Raw genomic sequence first — 19734 nt, 5'->3', positions numbered from 1 at the left:
GTGTCTGGTGAGACCCAGGAAGAGAGGCTTTTCTGTCATTACACCTGCCCTGTGGAACATCATCCCCCCAAGAGATCAAATTGGCCCCAACCCTGTTGGCCTTTCACAAGGCCCTGAAGACAGGGTTGTGTTCCCAGACATGGGGGTCAAATTTGGAACCCTTGAGGTGGCTGCTTTTAAATGAGGGTTGTGTGCTGCTTACTAAATACAACTATGTATTTGTTCTGGAGCAGATACGTAATTTTTCATTATTGTCAGCTGTCCATTGGTTGAGATGGGCGGCCACAGGAATTGAATAAAACAGATAAAAAATGAATTTAAAAGTTTTTGAACAAATTTGCTTTCACACCCAATAGGATAATCCACTAATACAAGTTAAACTTCTACCTTGCAACCAAGTGTTGGCAAGAAGCCCTAAGGCCTAGGAAAAGCATCTTTTAATGGGGAAGAGAGTTCTTTTATTCCTAGCTCAACAACTTTTTGGCCTTTAATGAAGGAGAATGGGCTGCAGAAATCCTGATGACCACTCGATGGCAGCAAAGAGATAAGGAAAGCTTGTGACTTCTTGCTAGCAACCCCAAAATGGTAGTTCTAGCAGAAGCAGCAGGAGCTTAAACCACGATAAACCATGTTGTTCATTCGTTCAGTCGCTTCTGACTCTTCGTGACTTCATGGACCAGCCCACGCCGGAGCTTCCTGTAGATACTAGATGTGTAATTAATGGAAAACAGAAGATGTAAACCAGGCAAAAGTAAATACAATCTGCAGGTAGTTTTATTATTAGGTAAAACTTGCTCCAACCATGAAGGTATGCTATTTCTATACATGTAACATAGGCATATATTTAATAATTACTAGGGCTGTTTGGGTAAAGACTTTTTTTTTATCATTAGACTATCAACCTTCATTGGAATATCAGTGGACTTAATGTAACATATACCATTGATTGATTATGTGCTGTCATGTTTTATTTCTTTATTTAATAGCTGCAACCCATAAGGTCTAACAATATGTGTTTGTCAGTTATTTATCAGTTATACAATAAAAACACAAAAATATAACTGATGGGCAGAATTCAGTTTATAAGGGTTTAAAAAATGCCCATTAACAATAGTTCAAAAAGTTGCAATGAAAATCAAGGGAAGTTAGATTTACAAAGGGAGTGAAGAAGATCTTGAACTGATTATGTGCCATCAAGTTCATGTCAACTCTTAGCAACCACATACTATAGATTTTCTCCATGAGGAACTGTCCCTAACCTGGACTTTCGGGTCTTCCAATGGTCTCCCCTCATTGCCTCTGCAACTGAGTCCATCCACCTTCCTGCTGGTTGTCCTCCTCTTCTCTTTCCTTCCACCTTTCCGAGCATTAGAACCTTCTCCACAGAGCTGGGTCTTCACATAACATGTCCGAAGTAGGATAATTTGAATGTTGAAAGTTCTCACTCTAGACACAGATGCCCAAGCTCAAATTATCCTATTTCAGATACATTGTGCAAAGTCCTAGCTCCTTTAAGAAGTCCATTATGCTGGGAAGGGGAAGGAAGGAGAAGAAGAGGATGACCAGAAGCGAGGGGGCTGGCTTTGATTATTGTGGTGATGAGTGCACTACTGGAATATCTGAAGGGACAGGTTGGGGACAGATCATCCTGGAGAAAGTCTCCCTATGTGGTTGCTAAGAGTTTGATGGTCCATAACCAATCTATCAATAGCTAAAGGGATAATTTGGATATTCATTAAACAAAACAGAAAAAGAAAAAAATCAAGTGATTTTTTTTCCTGAGAACTCAAAATGCTACCAACAGATCCATAAACCTCCAACTTAATTTTATATGCAGTCTAGAAGCTGGCTCCCATCAAGTCTAAATTAGCTAAAATCCAGCTCCTTAGTAAATATTTTAATAGAAAACTTGAGGCACAGTAGTGAGGGAAAAAAGGGTCACTTGATTCCTTGTAAGCGTAATTGTTTAATGGTGGTTCGTTGGATTAGCTGAGTGCCTACAATGCAGGAAGCCAAATTCAAACTATGTTAGAACAGCTGCAGCATTTGAATTCAACCAGAGAACAGTCTGGCCGCAGGCAGGATCCCGTCATAATTTCCTCAGTGGCTTGGCCAGGCTGTAATCTTTCTGAACAGTGGCCAGAATAGAAAGACAATGGGAAAAAGCAAATGTGTATGCAGCGCTGTTTACTTACTTTCTGTAACTTGGCATTGCTTTTTAAATAAATGTGGGCAGTCTTTTGGAGTCTGGGAAGCCAATGAATAAGCACATGCTGGGTGGGGAATTCTGGGAGTTGAAGTCCACCCATCTTAAAGCTGCCAAGGTTGAGAAACATTGGCTTAATGTTTCATTTCAAATATTAGAATTAGCATCTATGATTTGGGGAACCCCTAAGTTTGCTGTAGTTTGCATGTATCAAGACTAGATCCAAACATTGTACTAAACATTGTGATTTGCTGAATTATGGACAGTTCAGCCTGTCAGTTTGGCTGGGCACATGCAACTTGCTAAGGGTAAAGACCCTGCATTTGGGAGCCCTGGAGGTGTATTGGGCAAATAAGAAGTATTTTGTTTTGTTGTTGTTGTTTTCTTTTTTAGCCTTCTTTCAGAGAGGAAACACGCTCTGCAGCTAGGCGTAGATATTTGGCGAGCCTGCATCTGTATTAAAGGTTGTTCCATAAGACTCTAGACATGCTTAGAAGTATTCAGCCTGAGCTGCCAGAAAATAAGGTCAGCCTGTCTCTTTTAGGCTGGGAATGCGCTATGCATGGGTGCACCAAGAGCCAGGCATTCTTAATAAAACTTGTTCCATAATGGAGAAGCCCTCTGGATGTGCTTAAAAGCATTCAGCCTCAGATGCCAGGGGAAATTAAAAAAAAAAAGGGGGGGGGGGGTTGTCATCCTTATTTCAAGCTGCTTCTTTCAGAATAGAAATCTGCACACAGGTGAGTTTTAATGGCACTTCGACATCTCCTTCAAGTCCAGCTTGACTCCTAACGTGCCCTACATGGTCACATCGTGCCAGTGCCTGCTTTAAGCTTCCTAGTCCAGCCTACATATACCTAGAAAGAAAAAAAAGGGGGGGGATGCTCCAAATGTCATGGAGCTACAGGTAGTCCTCACTTAATGACCATTCATTTAGTGACCATTCAGACTTACAATGCCGCTGACAAAACCAACTTACAACCCATGCTCACACTTAAACTGTGGCAGCATCCCCGTGGTCATGAGATCATGATTTGGGCTCTTGGCAACTGGTTCACATTTATGACCATCGCAGCATCCCGTGGTCACATGATCGCCATTTTCAACCTTCCTGGCCAGCTTCCGGCAAGCAAAATCAGAGGGGAACCACATGACTTGCTTAACAACTACAGTGATTTTCTTAATGACTGCAGAAAAAAGGTCACAAAATCTGGCCAGATTTGCTTAATGACTGCTTCACTTAGCAACCAAAATTCCAGTCTCAATTGTGGTCGTTAAGCAAGGACTACCTATACTTCATTCAGGTGCTTACTAATATATTTTAAGGAAACCACTAAAATGAAATGCATGAACGTGGAAGTTCCCCTTTAACTTGAGCTTGATGACTTCAGGGGCCACATCCATGGGGTTTTCTGGACAATTCAGAAATGCTTTGCCTTCTCCACAGCTGTTTTTTGCAACTACCTAGTCTAGTCTACTGAATGGCATTTTGTGGTGGTCTCTCATCCATGCACTACCCAGGTCCGGCCCAGTTTAGCTTCTAAGGCCAGAGAAGACCTCCCAGATGCTATCAGATCCCAACTTCCAGAGACTTTGTAGATGTTTCCCGTAATTTTCTGGCAGCAATTTGAAAGCAGTTTCCAGGATGTTTTCCTAGCTGAGCCTAGAAGTCTTGGGATCTCCCAGTGGTCTCTCATCCAAGCCAGTTCTGGCCATGCTTAGCCCAGCCAATGCCAACCAGGTGCTACCACCTGCAGTCTCCTTCAGCTGATCTCTACTTTTCCAGATGGGTCATGGAGTGTCTCTGTCTTCTTCTGGATTTTTTTTTCGAAATCCTTAGTTGCAATTAGAAGCCCTGGATCTCCTGGTGGCCTCCCACCCGCGCAGCACAGGAGAAAGCCGGCCAGAAAACGAAAAAGCGGCGGAAAGAGAGAGAGAGACAGACTCTTCTCCAGGGCGCGTGCCTCTGCCCGGACCCGCCCCCCGCGCTTCAAAACCGAGCCGCACGTGCGCCCGCCTCCTGCGCAGGCGCTACCGGAGTCCCGCGCGTGCGCAGGGAGGGGGCGGCAGCTCCCTCCCCTCCGAGGCAGGGCTCGGGCGCAGCCGTTAGTCTCTCCCCCCCTCGGCCCCCCCCAGCGGGCGGGGCGGGAGCGGCCGTTGAGGGAGGGGAAGGAGGCGGGGAGGATTAACCCCCTCGTGCCCGCGGCGGCACCGACGCTCCTTCCCCCCCCCCGCGACTGAGGCGGCGCTGAGGGGAGAGGGAGAGAGAGAGCGCGAGCCGGGCCGGCCAGGCGCCCGGTGCATTGTGGGACGGACTGGGGCTTCAGGAGCGGCGCAGGGGAGTCCCGTCCGCGGGCGGGAGAGGAGCCGAGGGAACGGTAAGAGGGCGACCCGGGGGGGGGGAGGGGGGAGGGGCACTTAAAGGGGAACGCGCCCCCTCCCCGCCCCAGGATCCGGAGGGTGGTGGGGCGCGCGGGAAGAGGGGCGGCGGAGGAAGGCGCGGAGGGGCCGCTCCGGCCCGAAAGCGCTCCTTTAAAAAAAAAAAAAAACTGCCCGCCTCTGGAGGGGAAGAGGTTAATCTTTCCGCCCGCCGACATTTTTTTTTTTCCGGCTCGCGCTGGGACGGGGGCCCTCGCGCGTGCGCGCGACGCGTGGAACCCCGAGCGCGAGCCGGGCCGGGCCCTCGCCGCCCCTCCTCCCTCCCTCCCAGCGGCGGGCGGGCGGGGGTTCAAGCCGCCCGCGCTGGCCGAAAGCACGCGCGCGCACGCCCACCCCGGGCCCTTCCAGCAGCAGCAGCAGACGTGTCCGCCTCCGCCCGCCTTGCTGGCGGCCGGAGAGAAGGCGGGCGGGCGGGCGGCTTCGGCGTGGGAAGTGGCTCCTTCCTCCCCCTGGCCTCGCCGCGCTCCGAGGCAGCCAAACGCGGCGGCGGCTGCGGCCGGGCTGGGTTTCTTGCTTTCCCCACGTGGTGGAGCCTGAGTCGCGGGCCCGTCCCTGGCGGGCTGCTCGCGCCGCTGCCAGGACTATGGCGGAGGAGAGGCTCAGGATGCTCCGACGTCGACGACGCAGGGCGCTCGAGCACGCCTTTGCTTCGGAGGGACGCCGGACTGACTTCGCGGAAGCATTTCGTGGAAACCCCGCGTGTTCTCGGAGATACGGAATAAAATGCGTCGATTTGCTGGAACGGGGGGGGGTGAAACAGGGACTGTGTCCACGGGTAGCAGAGGCATGGCTTTCTGGATGCGCTTAATCCCTCGGGTTCGTATAATGCACCAGTCCGCCACACTTTAGCCAGGGGTATTATATGAACTCAGCCCCTCAGTTGGCTGGAAAGGCTCTGTGGTCTTCCCGTTTAATTTCCTGGCTGGAAATTTCCAGGATGACACCTTTGGAATTCTGCAGGCTGCTATCCAAATTTTTTCAAGATTCTGGTCTCTGTGTGTGTATGATGCCTAGATGCTCCCAGTCTTTCATATATCTACAAGCAAGGGCCTCTTGTCACAAAGAGTGTGCTTACTGTTCAACATTTTGTAAATAAATGGTGGTGTCTGTTTTGGGAAACAGAAGGAAAGAAAATTGTTCTTAAAATATTGCTCCTAGTTATAAGTCAGAAATATTTAAAACTTCCCATTAAATATTGTGGCATGATCCAGTTGTGTAATTTGCTTTACAATATTTAGCTGGCCTCTTAAAATGTATTCAGCTCTGACTGGATTTTGACTTAAATTCATATTGAATGCGATGGATCTATTCATATGCAAATCAAGATTGCAGCATGTGTCCTCTGTTAAGGCTTGCGGCCCTTCTATCCATCCCTTGTTGCAGAATATATCAAATATGCTTCAGTAATAATGTATAACTATTTAGTAACATACTAATAGAATGGTAACATTTTAGGTAGTAATACAGCCTGAATATTCTTTTGGAGAAAAATACAAGCTTAAATAATACTTACAGCAGTTCCAAATGTAGTTTGATTACAAGTATCATTTTTTTCAGTGAAGCATTTAGGCTGCACTCCTTTACCAATTTACCTGGTGCAACTCAGTAACATTTTCGCTGAATAAGCGTTTCTATGACTGATTTCAAATATTTTACATCTTTGGCATTTATTGGAGGTACGCGGTGGCGCTGCGGGTTAAACCACTGAGCTGCTGAGCTGGCCAATCAGAAGGTCGGCGGTTTGAATCCGCGTGACGGGGTGAGCTCCTGTTGCTAGTCCCAGCTCCTGCCAACCTAGCAGTTCGAAAACATGCAAATGTGAGTAGATTAATAGGTACCGCTTCGGTGGGCAGGTAACGGTGTTCCGTTTAGTCATGCCAGCCACATGACCATGGGAAGTGTCTACGGACAAACACCGGCTCTTCAGCTTTGAAACAGAGATGAGCACCGCCCCCTAGAGTCGGACACAACTGGACTTAATGTCAAGGGAAACCTTTACCTTTACCTTAGATGTTTATTAAATTAAGTATTGGGAGCTTATTTTGATGTTCAGCAAGTCATTTGCTTCTACTCTATGTGAACTACTTTAACAAAGAAACAAAGTAAGCATCTTGTGTTTTCTGTAAACAGGAAAAATATGTTTTCCCCTCTTGATTGTGGAATGAAACAGATTAAATTGTTCACATAAGCAGTTATTTACAGAAAATAGTAACTCATTGATTGCCAGAACTAATTTGCAGTGTGATGTTCATTCAGACTCTTAATCAGCTATAATAGGTAGAGTTACATGTATTTTAGATATTTGACCAGGTTCCCATAACTTAGTAATGTTTCCCTCTGACCAGGTATGAGTTAAAAAGACCTTGAATACCAACGATAACCCAAACACATTCCATCCCCAAGAAAACAGATAGACAGCCTGGTACAAGGTCTCCCAGCAGCTCCCTCCCAACTGGAACGCGTGTCAGCACCATGGCAGGCGAAACGTTAAGATGCAAATCAAACATTGCAATGGTGAACATGACATACCGCCCCCCCCAAAAGAAAGCAAAGGAAAGTTAATAATGGTGAAAGGCACAGTCAAGCCACAGGCTTGGAAGGATAAGCAAGGTGAAAGCGGCGAACTAAATCAGGAGCATTGACGTGTCGAGCAGGCACCCACTCAGGGCGGGGGAAGTGCTTCCAGTGAACTAGGTACTGCAGGGAGTTGCGAAGCTTGTGGGAGTCGGTGACCTCTTTGATTTCAAAATGTTGCTGGCCATCAATCATGATTGGCAGAGGTGGAGGAGGCTGGGGATGCCAGTGAGCAGAGAAACAAGCCGGTTTGAGCAAGCTGCAATGGAAAACGGTGCAAACGTCATAAATTGTGAGGCAGCTATAGTTTGACAGTAACAGGATTGATAAGAGCCACAATGGGGAATGGCCCGATGAACTTAGGGGCAAGCTTCTTGGAAGGCTGAGGGGATTTGATGAACTTTGTGGAGAGGTAAACCAGATCCCCAACCTGAAAGGTGTGCTGGGGAGAACGGCGTTTATCAGCATGACATTTGTAGGAAGCCTGGGCACCGTCCAGAGCCTGCTGAATGATCGGCCAGGAGTCAGCCAGCTGTGCAGCTCAATCATAAGCGGAGCAGGGGTTAGACGGGGGTTGAGGCAATTCAGGAATGGGAACAAAGTCCTGGCCGAAAACAACCCGAAAAGGGGTTTGCCCAGTGCTCTGGTGAATGGAGTTGTTGTAGGCAACCTCCGCAAAGGGCAGAAGTTCGACCCAATTGTCCTGATGGTAGTTGGTGTAGGAGCGAAGAAATTGCTCCAGGGTGGAGTTAAGAATCTCAGTAGATCCGTCCGTCTCCAGATGCGGCGCCGTTGACAATGCCTGTTCGGTGCCAATGAGTTTTTAAAAAGCCCGCCAAAATTGGGAGGTAAACTGTGTCCCGCGGTCGGTCACCAAACGGGAGGGGCAGCCGTGGAGATGGTAGATGTGGCATAGAAAGAGGTGAGCCAGCTGCTGGGCAGATGGCAAGGAGGCTCATGGGATAAAATGAGCTTGTTTGGAGAAAAAGTCCTTGACCACCCAAATGACAGTTTTCTTTTGACTGGGGGGGAGGTCAACGATAAAATCCATAGAGATCTCAGCCCAGGGGCGAGATGGGTTAGCAACAGGTTGGAGAACACCTTGTGGTTTCCCCACTTTCCGTTTGGACATTGCACAGACAGGGCAAGAGGCAACATAGTCTTTGACATCCCGCCGTAACAAGGGCCACCAAAATTGGCGCACCAAATGCAGAGTTTTGACGAACCCGAAATGGCCCGCCAATCTATCATCATGGGATCATTGTGACACTGAAGCTCGTAAAGCTTCAGGAACATAAGGGCGGCGGCCGAGCCATGCGAGATCATCCTTAAAGGATACCTTGTCTGGATTAGCTAGTAACCAAGTGTCAGATTTCACTGCTTGCAGAAAATCTGATTGTAATTGACAAGGGAGCGGCTGCTTGCTAGGTGGGGTTGGGGTGGTGCTCTGTGGGAGCAGAGCACAGGTTTGGCTTCGGGTGACCGCAGCCAGTCCCAGTTGTGGTGAAGAGAGAATGGTGCCAGTTACTTGAGGGGTGTGGTCAAAGTCTTGCGGCAAGCGGGACAAAGCGTCCGCGAGGAAGTTTTTCTTGCCGGGTATGAACTTCAGTTAGAAGTTAAACCGACTGAAAAACTGAGCCCAGCGAATTTGTTTGGGGCTCAGGCGGCGGGGGGTGCGGAGACCCTCCAAATTTCTGTGGTCCGTCCAAACCTCGAACGGGTAGGCGGCGCCCTCGAGGTGGCACCACATTTCTAGAGCAGCTTTGACAGCAAAAGCCTCCTTTTCCCAAACATCCCACCGGCGTTCAGTCTCAGAAAATTTCCTGGACAGATAAGCGCAGGGTTTCAGGATGTCGTCAGAGTCCTTTTGCAACAATATAGCTCCAATAGAAAAGTCAGAGGCGTCTACTTGGACAACAAAGGGGCGTTCAGGATCAGGGTGCCTCAGACTGGGTTCCGCAATAAAGAAGGTCTTTAGTTTATCAAATGCAGCTTGGCATTCTGGAGTCCAATTCAACACTGGCCCGGGGTGCTTTACCTTACGTGTTTCACCCAACCCTTTCGTGCGAAGCAGGTCAGTAAGGGGCAAGGCAATTTCAGTGAACCCCTGGATGAACTGGCAGTAATAGTTGCTGAACCCCAAAAAACTTTGCAGCTGGCGTCGGGTGCAAGGGTGTTCCCAATTTAAGATGGCTCTAATTTTTTTCAGGGTCCATCTCTAGCCCCTTGTCAGAGACCCGATAGCCCAAATAGTCTAGTTGAGTTTTGTGAAATTCACATTTGGACAGCTTGGCATACAATTTGGCTGCCCCCAGTTTTTCTAATACTTGCCGAAGAAGGCGTTCATGCTCCTCGGATTCAGAGTAAATCAGTACATCGTCTAAATAGACTAAGACCCCCTTAAATAAATAATCATGTAACACTTCATTAATTAGTTGCATGAAAACTCCAGGCACGCCGGCTAAGCCGAACGGGAGGACCTTATACTGGAAGGAGCCCAATGGGCAATTAAAAGCGGTTTTCCGCTCATCTCCAGCCCACATGCGTATGCGAAAGTAGGCTTCACGGAGGTCGACTTTAGAGAAAATTTTCCCTTTTGACAGGTGGGCTAACATGTCTTTCATTAGAGGCAGAGGATATTTGTTACATAGGGAGGCTGAATTTAACCCCCCATAGTCTGTACAGAGTCTGAGGGTGCCGTCTTTCTTTTCCCAAAAGAGGACAGGCGCGCCTACTGTGGAGTTGGCGTTTCAATGAATCCTCGTGCCAGGTTTTTGTCAATGAACTCACGCAATGCCTCTAGTTCCTTTTTGGTCATTGGGTAAATTTTCGGTTTAGGCAGCTGCGTGTCCTCAATTGCACAGTCAGTTCTACGATGGGGTGGTAGCTGGTCTGCCTCCATTTCCCCAAAAACATCTGCAAAGTCTCAGTAGCGGTCCGGCAGCCCTTCAAGCTGTGGTAAAATGGGGCGCGGTGCTGCAATTGCAGCCCTGCCCCCCCCCCCCCCACATAAGGGTCTCCCCACTGGAGGGGCTTGGTAAAACCCATCGCTAAAAGTAAGGGTTCGGTGTTGCCAGTTTATGTAGGGGTTTCGCCAAGTTAGCCAAGGGATCCCTAGAATTACCATGGGATCGCCCACAGGGGCAATGATGAATTTTAAAGCCTCTTTGTGGCTGCCCATTTGCATTGCTACAGTCCCAGTAAAATGAGTTGCCGGATCCCCTCCCGCTGTTGACCCGTCTAGCTGGGTAAAGAGTAAAGACTGCTGGAGAGGGAAACTGGGCAGCTCTAAGGCAGTCACTAGATCCGGGTGGATGAGGCATCTCGAACACCCAGAGTCAACCAGAGCCCAAACTTCTGTGGTTCAGGTGCGGGAGCCCAGCTTCACTTTCACTGCCAGGGTGGGGCAATCAGCACTCACCATAGCATCCTCACGCCCATCTTCCTCCACCTGCCCCAGGGCGCTGTTCAGGGCAGGTGGCTGGCGTTTCCCGCCGGCTCTTTTGCATCTTCTTCAACCTCTGCGTGGCGCCTTTGGCTGTGGTCGTCCAGTGTGACGGCTGGGGCGATTTAGCCGGGGCTTTTGTTGTCCGCTCCCTGGACTTGAGCTTCAGGCACTCAGCGGCTCGATGGCCTCCCTTCCCACAACAGAGGCACTGCCCTCACGCATAGCGGCGATCCTTCTCCTCGTCTCCAGCTCAGTGGCTCGGTGGGGCAGCTGTTGCTCTGCTCCGGGGTCCCCGCAATAGGGTTGTTGTCTTCTCGGTTCGACGGGTCTGCATGTAGGTGTGCTGAGCATGCTCAGCTTTTCCGGCCAGGCAGATCCACTCATACAGTGACTCCGGATCATCTCTGCCCAGCACCCACCTGAGGACGTCTCGGTTGAGTCCTTCTTTGAATCTTTCGATGAGTGTTGATTGGGACCAGTCAGGAACCTTGCCCGCCAAAGCTTTGAATTCAAGGGCATAATCAGTACCGACCTGGGTCCTTGAGTGAGTTCCTTGAGCACCTCCTTAGCCCTGGCTTTGGCTAGGGAGTCTTCAGAGAACAGCTTCAAGGCGAACATGAAGTCGTCGAACGACCTGAGCTCAGGAGGTTCTGCTTCAGTCAGTTGGACATACCAGTCCGCTGCTCTGCCCTTCAGCTTAGGGGTGATGGCTGATACCTTAGCCTCTTCCAAGGTGAAGCACGACCCATATTGCTTCATGTAGTTTTTCGCGCTGGTCATGAAAAAGGAAAGTTTGGTGGGGTCTCCATCAAATTTGACAGCAAAGTCCTTTGCCACCTTCCTGGTTGGAGGGGAACCTAGTTGCGGGTTGAGCTGTAGGGGCCCAGGACACCCCAGCGGACCCTCTCTGTGGCGAGGCTCCGTCGCGATGTCTCCTCCGGCCCCGCACCAGCTGCGGTCCGCTAGGAGGAGGGGGGGAGGGCTGTGGAGAGCGAGGACTCTCGTCGCGGCTTCCCTGGTCACCCAGCACAATTGAGAGGGTTTTCAGCAGGTCTTCCATCGACTCCACCTTCGCCTCCAACCTCCTCACCCTCTCGGGTCAGCGATCCTTCCCCTCGCCGGGTGTCCGGTTGTTTCTCTGGGGCCACTTTGGTCGACTCTCCCTCGGGAGTCAAGGGGAATCGATACTTCCAGGAACTCCCAGCCGCCTCTTCCTTGGGTTCACCCTCATCGCTGGATCCCCCCAGCTCAGGGCTTGAGCTGGAGCCCCTCTGGTAGAACGAAAGGTCGGGGGGAATGGGGCTCTTTGGTGCTGGACCAGCTTGTGGTTCCAGCCCCTCGGATGTTGGTCTTGATTCGGTCATCACTAACTAATTTCCTCGCAAGGAATAGCCTTGGAAGGAATTAACGGGAATTACAGAGATTCTCAGCTTTATGTAATGTTTGCCTATCCTAAACACACTCAGGCTCACAAGCGATAGCTTGAATCAAATCTGGTTTATTAAGAATAGTATGCAAGTACAAAGAAAGCTGAGAATGAGCAGAAGCGCGCCAAATACAAACTAAAACCCTCGGTGCGAACGTGATCCCTCCCCCCGTACAACCGTTTCAAGTTCCCCATCCCAGGTGCCCCTAACGAGTTCTGCTAATCAACGGGCAAAAAGGACCTTGAATACCAACAATAACCCAAACACATTCCATCCCCAAGGAAACAGATAGACAGCCTGGTACAAGGTCTCCCAGCAGGTCCCTCCAAACTGGAACGCGCGTCGGCACCATGGCAGGCGAAACGTTAAGATGCAAATCAAACATTGCAACGGTGAACATGACAGTGGTGCTCTGGAACAGTTTTATCTAGGAAGGCATCAATAGCAATCTTGATACTGTCTCCAGTTATATACTACTAGTGGCCCTGTCTGAAGCGGTTAGACCTGGCAATTAATGTTCTTTTTTTTTTCCCCTGGGTATTCTCTGTTCATCTGTGTCTCCAAACTCACATGCAGGACCTGATGCAAAGGATCTTTTCACAACCATAACCCTAATAGCAAAATCTGTGACTCAGTGTTAGGGTAACAGTAATTTCTAATTGGTGGGATTATCTCAAATATTGTACTGCAACTCGCTAAAGGGAATTGTTAACTTAAGCATTCAGACTTAACTATGATTGAATAAACAATATTCAAAGGAAGTACACATTTATTTTACCCACACACAGGCTAAATTCACACAACATGGAATGCCAAAATAAAGAAAAAAAAACCATTTAAGCTGCAGCCTTGTGTGGTTCCCAGCCCACCTCTAAAATGGGCTGGTTCCCTTAAAATCCTTTTAAAAAGAACCCTTAAAATCCCCAAACCTGTTTGTTTTTCCATTTTAATTGCACCCAGGCTTAATGGGTTGTATGAACATAACCTGTTGCAGCTTATTCAGTAACCTATGGTTAAACCATGGTTTAGTAAATTGTCTACCCGCACAGCCTGGAGAAGCAGTCATTTGCATACAAAATAGAAAAGGGATTGGTTAGTATTTCAGTTATTTGTGGATTAAAAAACATACTTTTTTTTTAAAATCGTATGGCACAGCAGTTCGGTGTTCATGCTGCTTTTTCTTGCTGGGAAATCCTTGTGAGGTCCAGCAGCCAGATGTGTAGACTACTTAGCCGTGACAAGTCACATTGCCCAGGGTGCACCACGAGGAGGCTAGTCTACATTGCACCAAGTTGGGCTGAGAGAGAGGGACTGGCCCAAGGTCACCCAGCCGGCTTTCATGCCTAAGGTGGGACTAGAACTCACAGACTCCTGGTTTCTAGCCTGTTGCTTTAACCACTAGACCAGACTGACTCTCATACTAACTATCCTGACACAGAAGATTGAAGGGAGAGGGAGAGAAAAAAAATAACCACAAACCCTGTTTGTGTGACAGTCTGCCGCTATTCCCAGGTAACTGTGTCACTATCTACAGTAATATGGTTATGCAGTGTTAGAAAAAGGAAAGAACTAAAGACTGACCCAATTAAATTGCCATTTTGAATGGTGTGTCACCCATGTTTGTAGCTGATAGCTCATGTTCCCCCCCTTTTTTTTTACACTTTAGGAAAAGAAAGGGGGAAATCAACACTGACCTTTCCCCATTTCCCCTTCTGTCCCTGTTTCATCACATGCTTGAGTGAGGGTGAAAAGGAAAACAGCAACAGAGATCATAAGACTCCCATTCTGTGCAGCCTTGGGTAGTGCTGCAGTTTTTCCAACTCTTTAATCCAGAAATGACTGGGATTTTGGATTGGACTACATGCAAGGTCTCCCTGGGTACAGACTAGGGGTTCTCTTTAGTTGTGAAGTACATAAGGTCTTTCAGATACTATTAGAGCCCAGTCCAGCAACATTTGGGGGGTAGCAGTAGAGACTCAGTTTTTAGGTCCAAATTAGAATGAAGTCAAATGCATCTAATCTTTGAGTATATTTCAGAAAAATGTACCAGATGTGCCAAAAAGTCCCTTTTGTGATGATGGAATGGCCAAACAAGCCATTCTTTGGGTAATTTGGCTAAAAATAATTTGAAAAATACTAAATAATTAATTTTTGTTGAGGTGGTAAATAGCAGTTTCTTATGCATTCTTGACCATCAGAAAGGTTACCTCAGAACCTGAATCTCACAAAGAGGATGTGTTTTCTTCCTACAACCCATAAAGCGTTCCTAAAACAAATGATAGCTGTAGCAAACCAGAGCCCTGAGGTCACTGGATGTTTATCAGGGCAGGAAGTGTTCTTAAGACAAATGGGTCTCTCTCAGATAATGAGGCAGCAAATTGATCAAGGAAGATATGAAGTGCCTTGAGTATGGAAAATGGGGTTTAGGAGCCAAAATAGAGACAGTGGTACGTAAGGATAAGGTAAAGGTAAAGGTTTCCCTTGACGTAAAGTCCAGTCGTGTCCGACTCTAGGGGGCGGTGCTCATCTCCGTTTCAAAGCCTTGGAGCCGGCGTTGTCCATAGGACACTTCCGGGTCATGTGGCCAGCATGACTCACGGAACGCCGTTACCTTCCCGCCGAAGCGGTACCAATTAATCTACTCACATTTGCATGTTTTTGAACTGCTTGGTGTGCAGAAGCTGGGACGAGCAACGGGAGCTCACCCCGCCGCGCGGTTTCGAACCGCCGACCTTCCGATCGACAGCTCAGCGGTTTAACCCGCAGCGCCACCACGTCCCTTGGTACGTAAGGATAACAAGGAATAATGTAAGAGATCTAGAAAACTTCACATAGATTTCTTGTACACACTTGGAGAATCTAGATAACAGTGTGAGTAGACAGCAAGGCAGATACAGTGATGGACTAATAAAGACAAAAGACTCCAGGATAGTAACATTTTCATAGGAAGTGATAATGTGGATGGTTTGATTATGGTGTAGTGTGTGCATTTGGTTTATGATCCGTAGTCCTAAATCTTAGGTCATATGAACCCAAGTTTATTCAACAAATTATGACTGAATAGACCATAGGTACCATGATTTGTGAGCCCAATACAGAAAACAAGGATATTATGGAACTATGCTGGGTCCAGATAAATTAAAATAAGTGTGTTCTAAAATCTGAAAAAAGAACACCTGAGCCTAATAAAATCAGATTTTTGTCATATTGCCAATTTCAGGCAATGGAATCTCTGGGAAATTGTAATTAGTTATTTGAGCCAATATGTTGTTAATTCAGAAGCCCCATTTATACAGCCAGGATATTTTAAAGTTGTGTGCAACTTCAAAAACTTGGTCATTCTAAGTTAGGACTGAGCCTCAATTTACTCTGGGGACTGGTGTGTGATTTAATTTAAACAGGCCAACGTATATCATGCAAATCTATAAGAGAGGGTTGACCCTTGAATTGGGAGATGACTCAGGTTAGGGAAACTATAAGCTTCCTCAACCAAGTCACAATGTTATTGCAGCTTTTTAGTATTCCAGTGAATTGAGAACAGTGAAGTAGCAAGGCTGATAGCCAGAACAAGGGCTGGGGATTAATATAATCAAACTGAAGAATCAGGATATACATTGTCACTGGACTGTGGCAAGAAAAGTTTATTTTGCTGCCCCCATTTGATGTGCAGATTGGCTTTTCCAGGTTGTTACAGGCTTGTTGCTGACCCATATGGGGGGGGGAACGGTTATATTTTACAAAATTGCCCATATCCAATGCCATAGTTTCAAGTAATAAGAGATGGGTGTAGCTGCTACGTTGTTTGATATTAAGGTCTAGATCATTTAGTAGCTGTCATTTTCAGACAGACTTGAGGAATATTGACTCTGAAATTCATTCCAAATTGAATCCATTCCAGTTTGTCTTCCTGTCTGGGTTCAAGGTAGGAAATTATTTAGTCACGTTGGTAGATGATACAGGTCAAGAAATGGACATGACTGTGTCCAGTTAGGTCTCTTATATTTTCGTTGGTTTTCATATTATCATCCATGATATTTTTTTGGATTGTATGTATGGATTGGAACTTGGAGCAAAGAGTTCAGAAAGTGGGTCGCGAGGAGATCTCTATTCCCATCTCTTGTTCTTTGAGAGGCATCAAACCAGGAGTCTGGTAGCACCTTTTCTGACTAACAAATTCTGCTAAAAGGCATAAGCTTTCATGAAACATCATCAGATGTGAAACTTTTTTTAATGGAATTTCATCAGGTGTTTGAGATGCTTCAGGGCATCCTTTTATCCCCTTTGAAATTCTGGAAAAATAATCCAGAAGTTTGGACTAACAGGCCATCAGTATACAAATTGTAAGCAGCTTTGTCTCTCCTCTAATTCCAAGAATACAGTGGAAAACCTAAACAAGAAGGTGGAAAGATGACAAGTTCTGGGATGAATAAAGGCAAACAAATTGAAGCTTAATCCAGGCAAGACCAAAGTGTTATTGATGGGGAACTCTCAGTGTGAATGGAGAAGTGGGCTGGGTTCCCCTTAAAGAGTCAGGTACACTTTTAGATGTGGTCCTTACCATGGAGGCCTAGTGTTACCAGGAATGTGTGTGTGTTTTTTTTACAGACTCTGGCCTGTTCCTCAACTGCAGCTTTAGCTAGAAAAGCTGATCTTAAATAAGACTGGTGTGCATTAGATTCAAGACTTATCAAAACTTTGAACCTTTAGCCTCTTCAAGGCTGTTCAACAAAACCATTTCATATGAGGACTTCTGAATTGTGCTGATATTGATTGTCCTGATCAATAATTTGTTTGTCTTTGACTTCATTGATTTTTTCCCCTATCATCTTCTACTAATGCCACATTTATGCACTGAATTAAATTGAATTGGTCTTTTGGTGTGTATTTAGAGCACTCTCAAAAAAATTCAGCTCAAGCATCACAGTTTGGCATGGATTAACGTCTACAAAGCAAGAACAGGGTGACTAAAAACAAAAACAGCTACTGTTTGAATAGGCATTGCATTTTGGCGTTCATAAATCTTAAGTTGTTTTCAAAGGATTTTATATGGCCTTTTATTTCTAAATTATATGTAGTATACAAAGATTATGCACAAAAATCAGTTTGTAATTGCATATAGTGAGTTCCCATTTGTTTCATTGGGATTTAACTCCACTGGATTGTTACTATATAATTTAGGAGATAAAATGAAATCTAATACCGTAGGCTATTTTGCAAAGAATTTGCATGTATTTTCTGTGCAGAAATATTCGAGCTTACATTTTTATATAAAGTATAAAAACTATCATAAATTATAGATTAATTTTATGCTATATTTTTTTAAACCTAGACTGATACCTAGGATAACAAACCAACCTATTTCATAAAGAAGAAGAAGAAAATCTGCCATTACTTTCAGTGTGAGAATCATGTCTGTTCGCGAGTCCTTTAATCCAGAAACTTATGAACTTGACAAAAGTTTTCGGTTAACCCGATTCACAGAACTTAAAGGCACTGGCTGTAAAGTGCCTCAGGACATTTTGCAGAAATTGCTTGAATCTTTACAAGAAAATCATTTCCAAGAAGATGAACAATTTTTGGGGGCTGTTATGCCAAGATTGGGTAAGAATACATTTTTATTGGTTTTGTGTTTTAAATGTTGAAGTCATTTCTTAGATCTTTGTTGCACATTATTGAAGAGTAAAACATAGAGGCTCCTGGATTAAGTAACTAGTGCCTCTAAAAATCTTCTACCTAAAACCATAGTGGGCCACTGGCATTCAGTATTAGCAAAACTGGTCTAGGATTAGTGGTCTGACTCAGGCATAAGGCAGTTTCATTTAGTTACCTGCTGAAATAGTAATATGAAAACTTTGTTGGATTATATAACATTTTAAAAACCTCTGACTTTTCATTTTATAACAGAAAAGCTTTTATATGCCAGATTGTTGCCTTAATTATATAAATGTATGGAAATGCTGTTAAGAAAGAATGTTTTTGAGAAAGCCAATTCTGGACTTCCTTATATAATTATATAGCTATAATTGGCTGAATGTGGTAAAAATGGGAGTCTTCTTTTTTACTATATCCTGCTAATGGTGAGTTAAGTCCATAATAATTATTTTTGTGTTTTTCTGATTTCTGTGTATCTGACTGGGAGACATGTAAGTGAAAATGCAAATGATACTAAAAACCAAAACTGTATGTTGGCTTTTATCTTAACATTCCAGGTATAATTCATCATTGGAGACAGGCATAGAAAAGTCAGGTTCTATATATTGTAGGTCAATTGATGCTTTTTTATTTCTAAATGAAGGAAGGCTGAAGGATTCTTTGTTTCTTTTGGATAGAATTTAAATAATTTAAACAGATAAGACAGCCATCTATGTAAAGTAGTTTTAACTTTGCTGGATATTCAGCAGTATTCAACTAGCTGATTGATCATAGTCTCAACTTCATGTGACTGCTGCTCCAGTTCTTGTATAAATACTCAATTTATGCAGGGACCAACATATTTTTGAGTCAGCACTAGCTAATCTGGACAGCATAGTGATTCTGACATAGTCCTTGATTATGTGTAGTGCTTAAAATAAAGGGAGCTGGTTCAAGGAATGTTCCATAGTTTTTCATATTGATAAATACATCCTTGAATTTATAAAACCAAAAATTGAAAGTAGTCACATGTAGTATAGAACCCATAATTTCGTTATGCATGCTCAGGTTGATTTTGCCAAATACGGTTTCTTTTCAGTTTAAAGTATTTACAGCTTGGTTGAGATTATATTCCCTTTCCTAATGCAAGGTTATACATAGACACAGAGATGTTGCCACCTATTTATCTGCTTAATTTAATTTTTTTAAGTAGAAAGGAACTTGACGCTTCATGTTTGAATCTGGGAACTGTACCACAGGCAGTGTTAGTTGTCCCCTGGAGGTGAAAGAAATGCGTGGAAGGGTTAGAGGCTGAGGCACAGGTTTTTCCTGACAGTCTGCTTTGTGAGAAGACAGAGTTTTAGCCTTCAACTTTCCATCCTTGAAACTAGCTGCTAATTAAGAATGTAATGTATAAATATTGGTATTTATTTATTTATTTATCAATCAATCAAATTTTTATCACCGCCCATCTCCCCCACATGGGGAACCCTGGGTGGTTCACAATAAAAACCATTAAAATTTCAGTAAAATCATAAATACAACCATTAATCAGTCAGCATAAAATGCAATAAAATCCAAGCCATGGTGGATCTAACTCAAACCATAAGGGCATAAAACTGGTCCCCGCAGAACTAGGGAATCAACCAGCCCCAAGAATGTTACTTTATGTTACTCTTGGAGATCTGACTAATCATAAGGTCGGGGGAAGATATACCTTGAATTCCATATGAAAGCCAAGAAAAAATCATGTACCTATCTGATTTTTTCCTAACTATATAATTTTCCCTTGAGAGGAATTTTGATGCAGGTTCTAATGTTTTGATTATTTTCGAAACATTTTCATTATATTCCATTTCTGAGTATAAGTAAAACAGGTTTGCATGACAAATCCACATCTGCTAAATTCATCATGGAAAGAGAAATGAGGGTGTCTTGTTAGTATGAGATGTAGAAACAACTGTACTCCTTGTAGTATAGCTGTTGGGTGATTTCACAAATACTTGTAT

At 45.2% G+C, this 19734-nt stretch overlaps 1 protein-coding gene across 2 annotated transcripts in view; it reads left to right on the top strand.

Annotated features, from left to right (window-relative positions):
• Positions 1 to 2921: 2921 nt before the first annotated feature.
• Positions 2922 to 19734, top strand: part of SEPHS1 (selenophosphate synthetase 1) — a 35260-nt gene continuing 18447 nt past the window's right edge. Inside the window, exons 1-2 of one of the 2 annotated variants that reach the window (XM_063308187.1) lie at positions 2922 to 2946; positions 17424 to 17695. In XM_063308187.1, coding sequence (XP_063164257.1) covers positions 17503 to 17695 — 193 coding nt within the window. In that variant the 5' untranslated portion in view covers positions 2922 to 2946; positions 17424 to 17502. Of the gene's footprint in view, positions 2947 to 4294; positions 4585 to 17423; positions 17696 to 19734 lie in introns of those variants that run through there. The other variant, XM_063308186.1, reaches the window with a different exon arrangement.

Source organism: Candoia aspera, chromosome 7, assembly GCF_035149785.1.
Source record: "Candoia aspera isolate rCanAsp1 chromosome 7, rCanAsp1.hap2, whole genome shotgun sequence".
In the NCBI taxonomy this organism is placed as follows: Eukaryota; Metazoa; Chordata; class Lepidosauria; order Squamata; family Boidae; genus Candoia; species Candoia aspera.
This window is presented reverse-complemented; position numbering and strand designations above follow the sequence as displayed.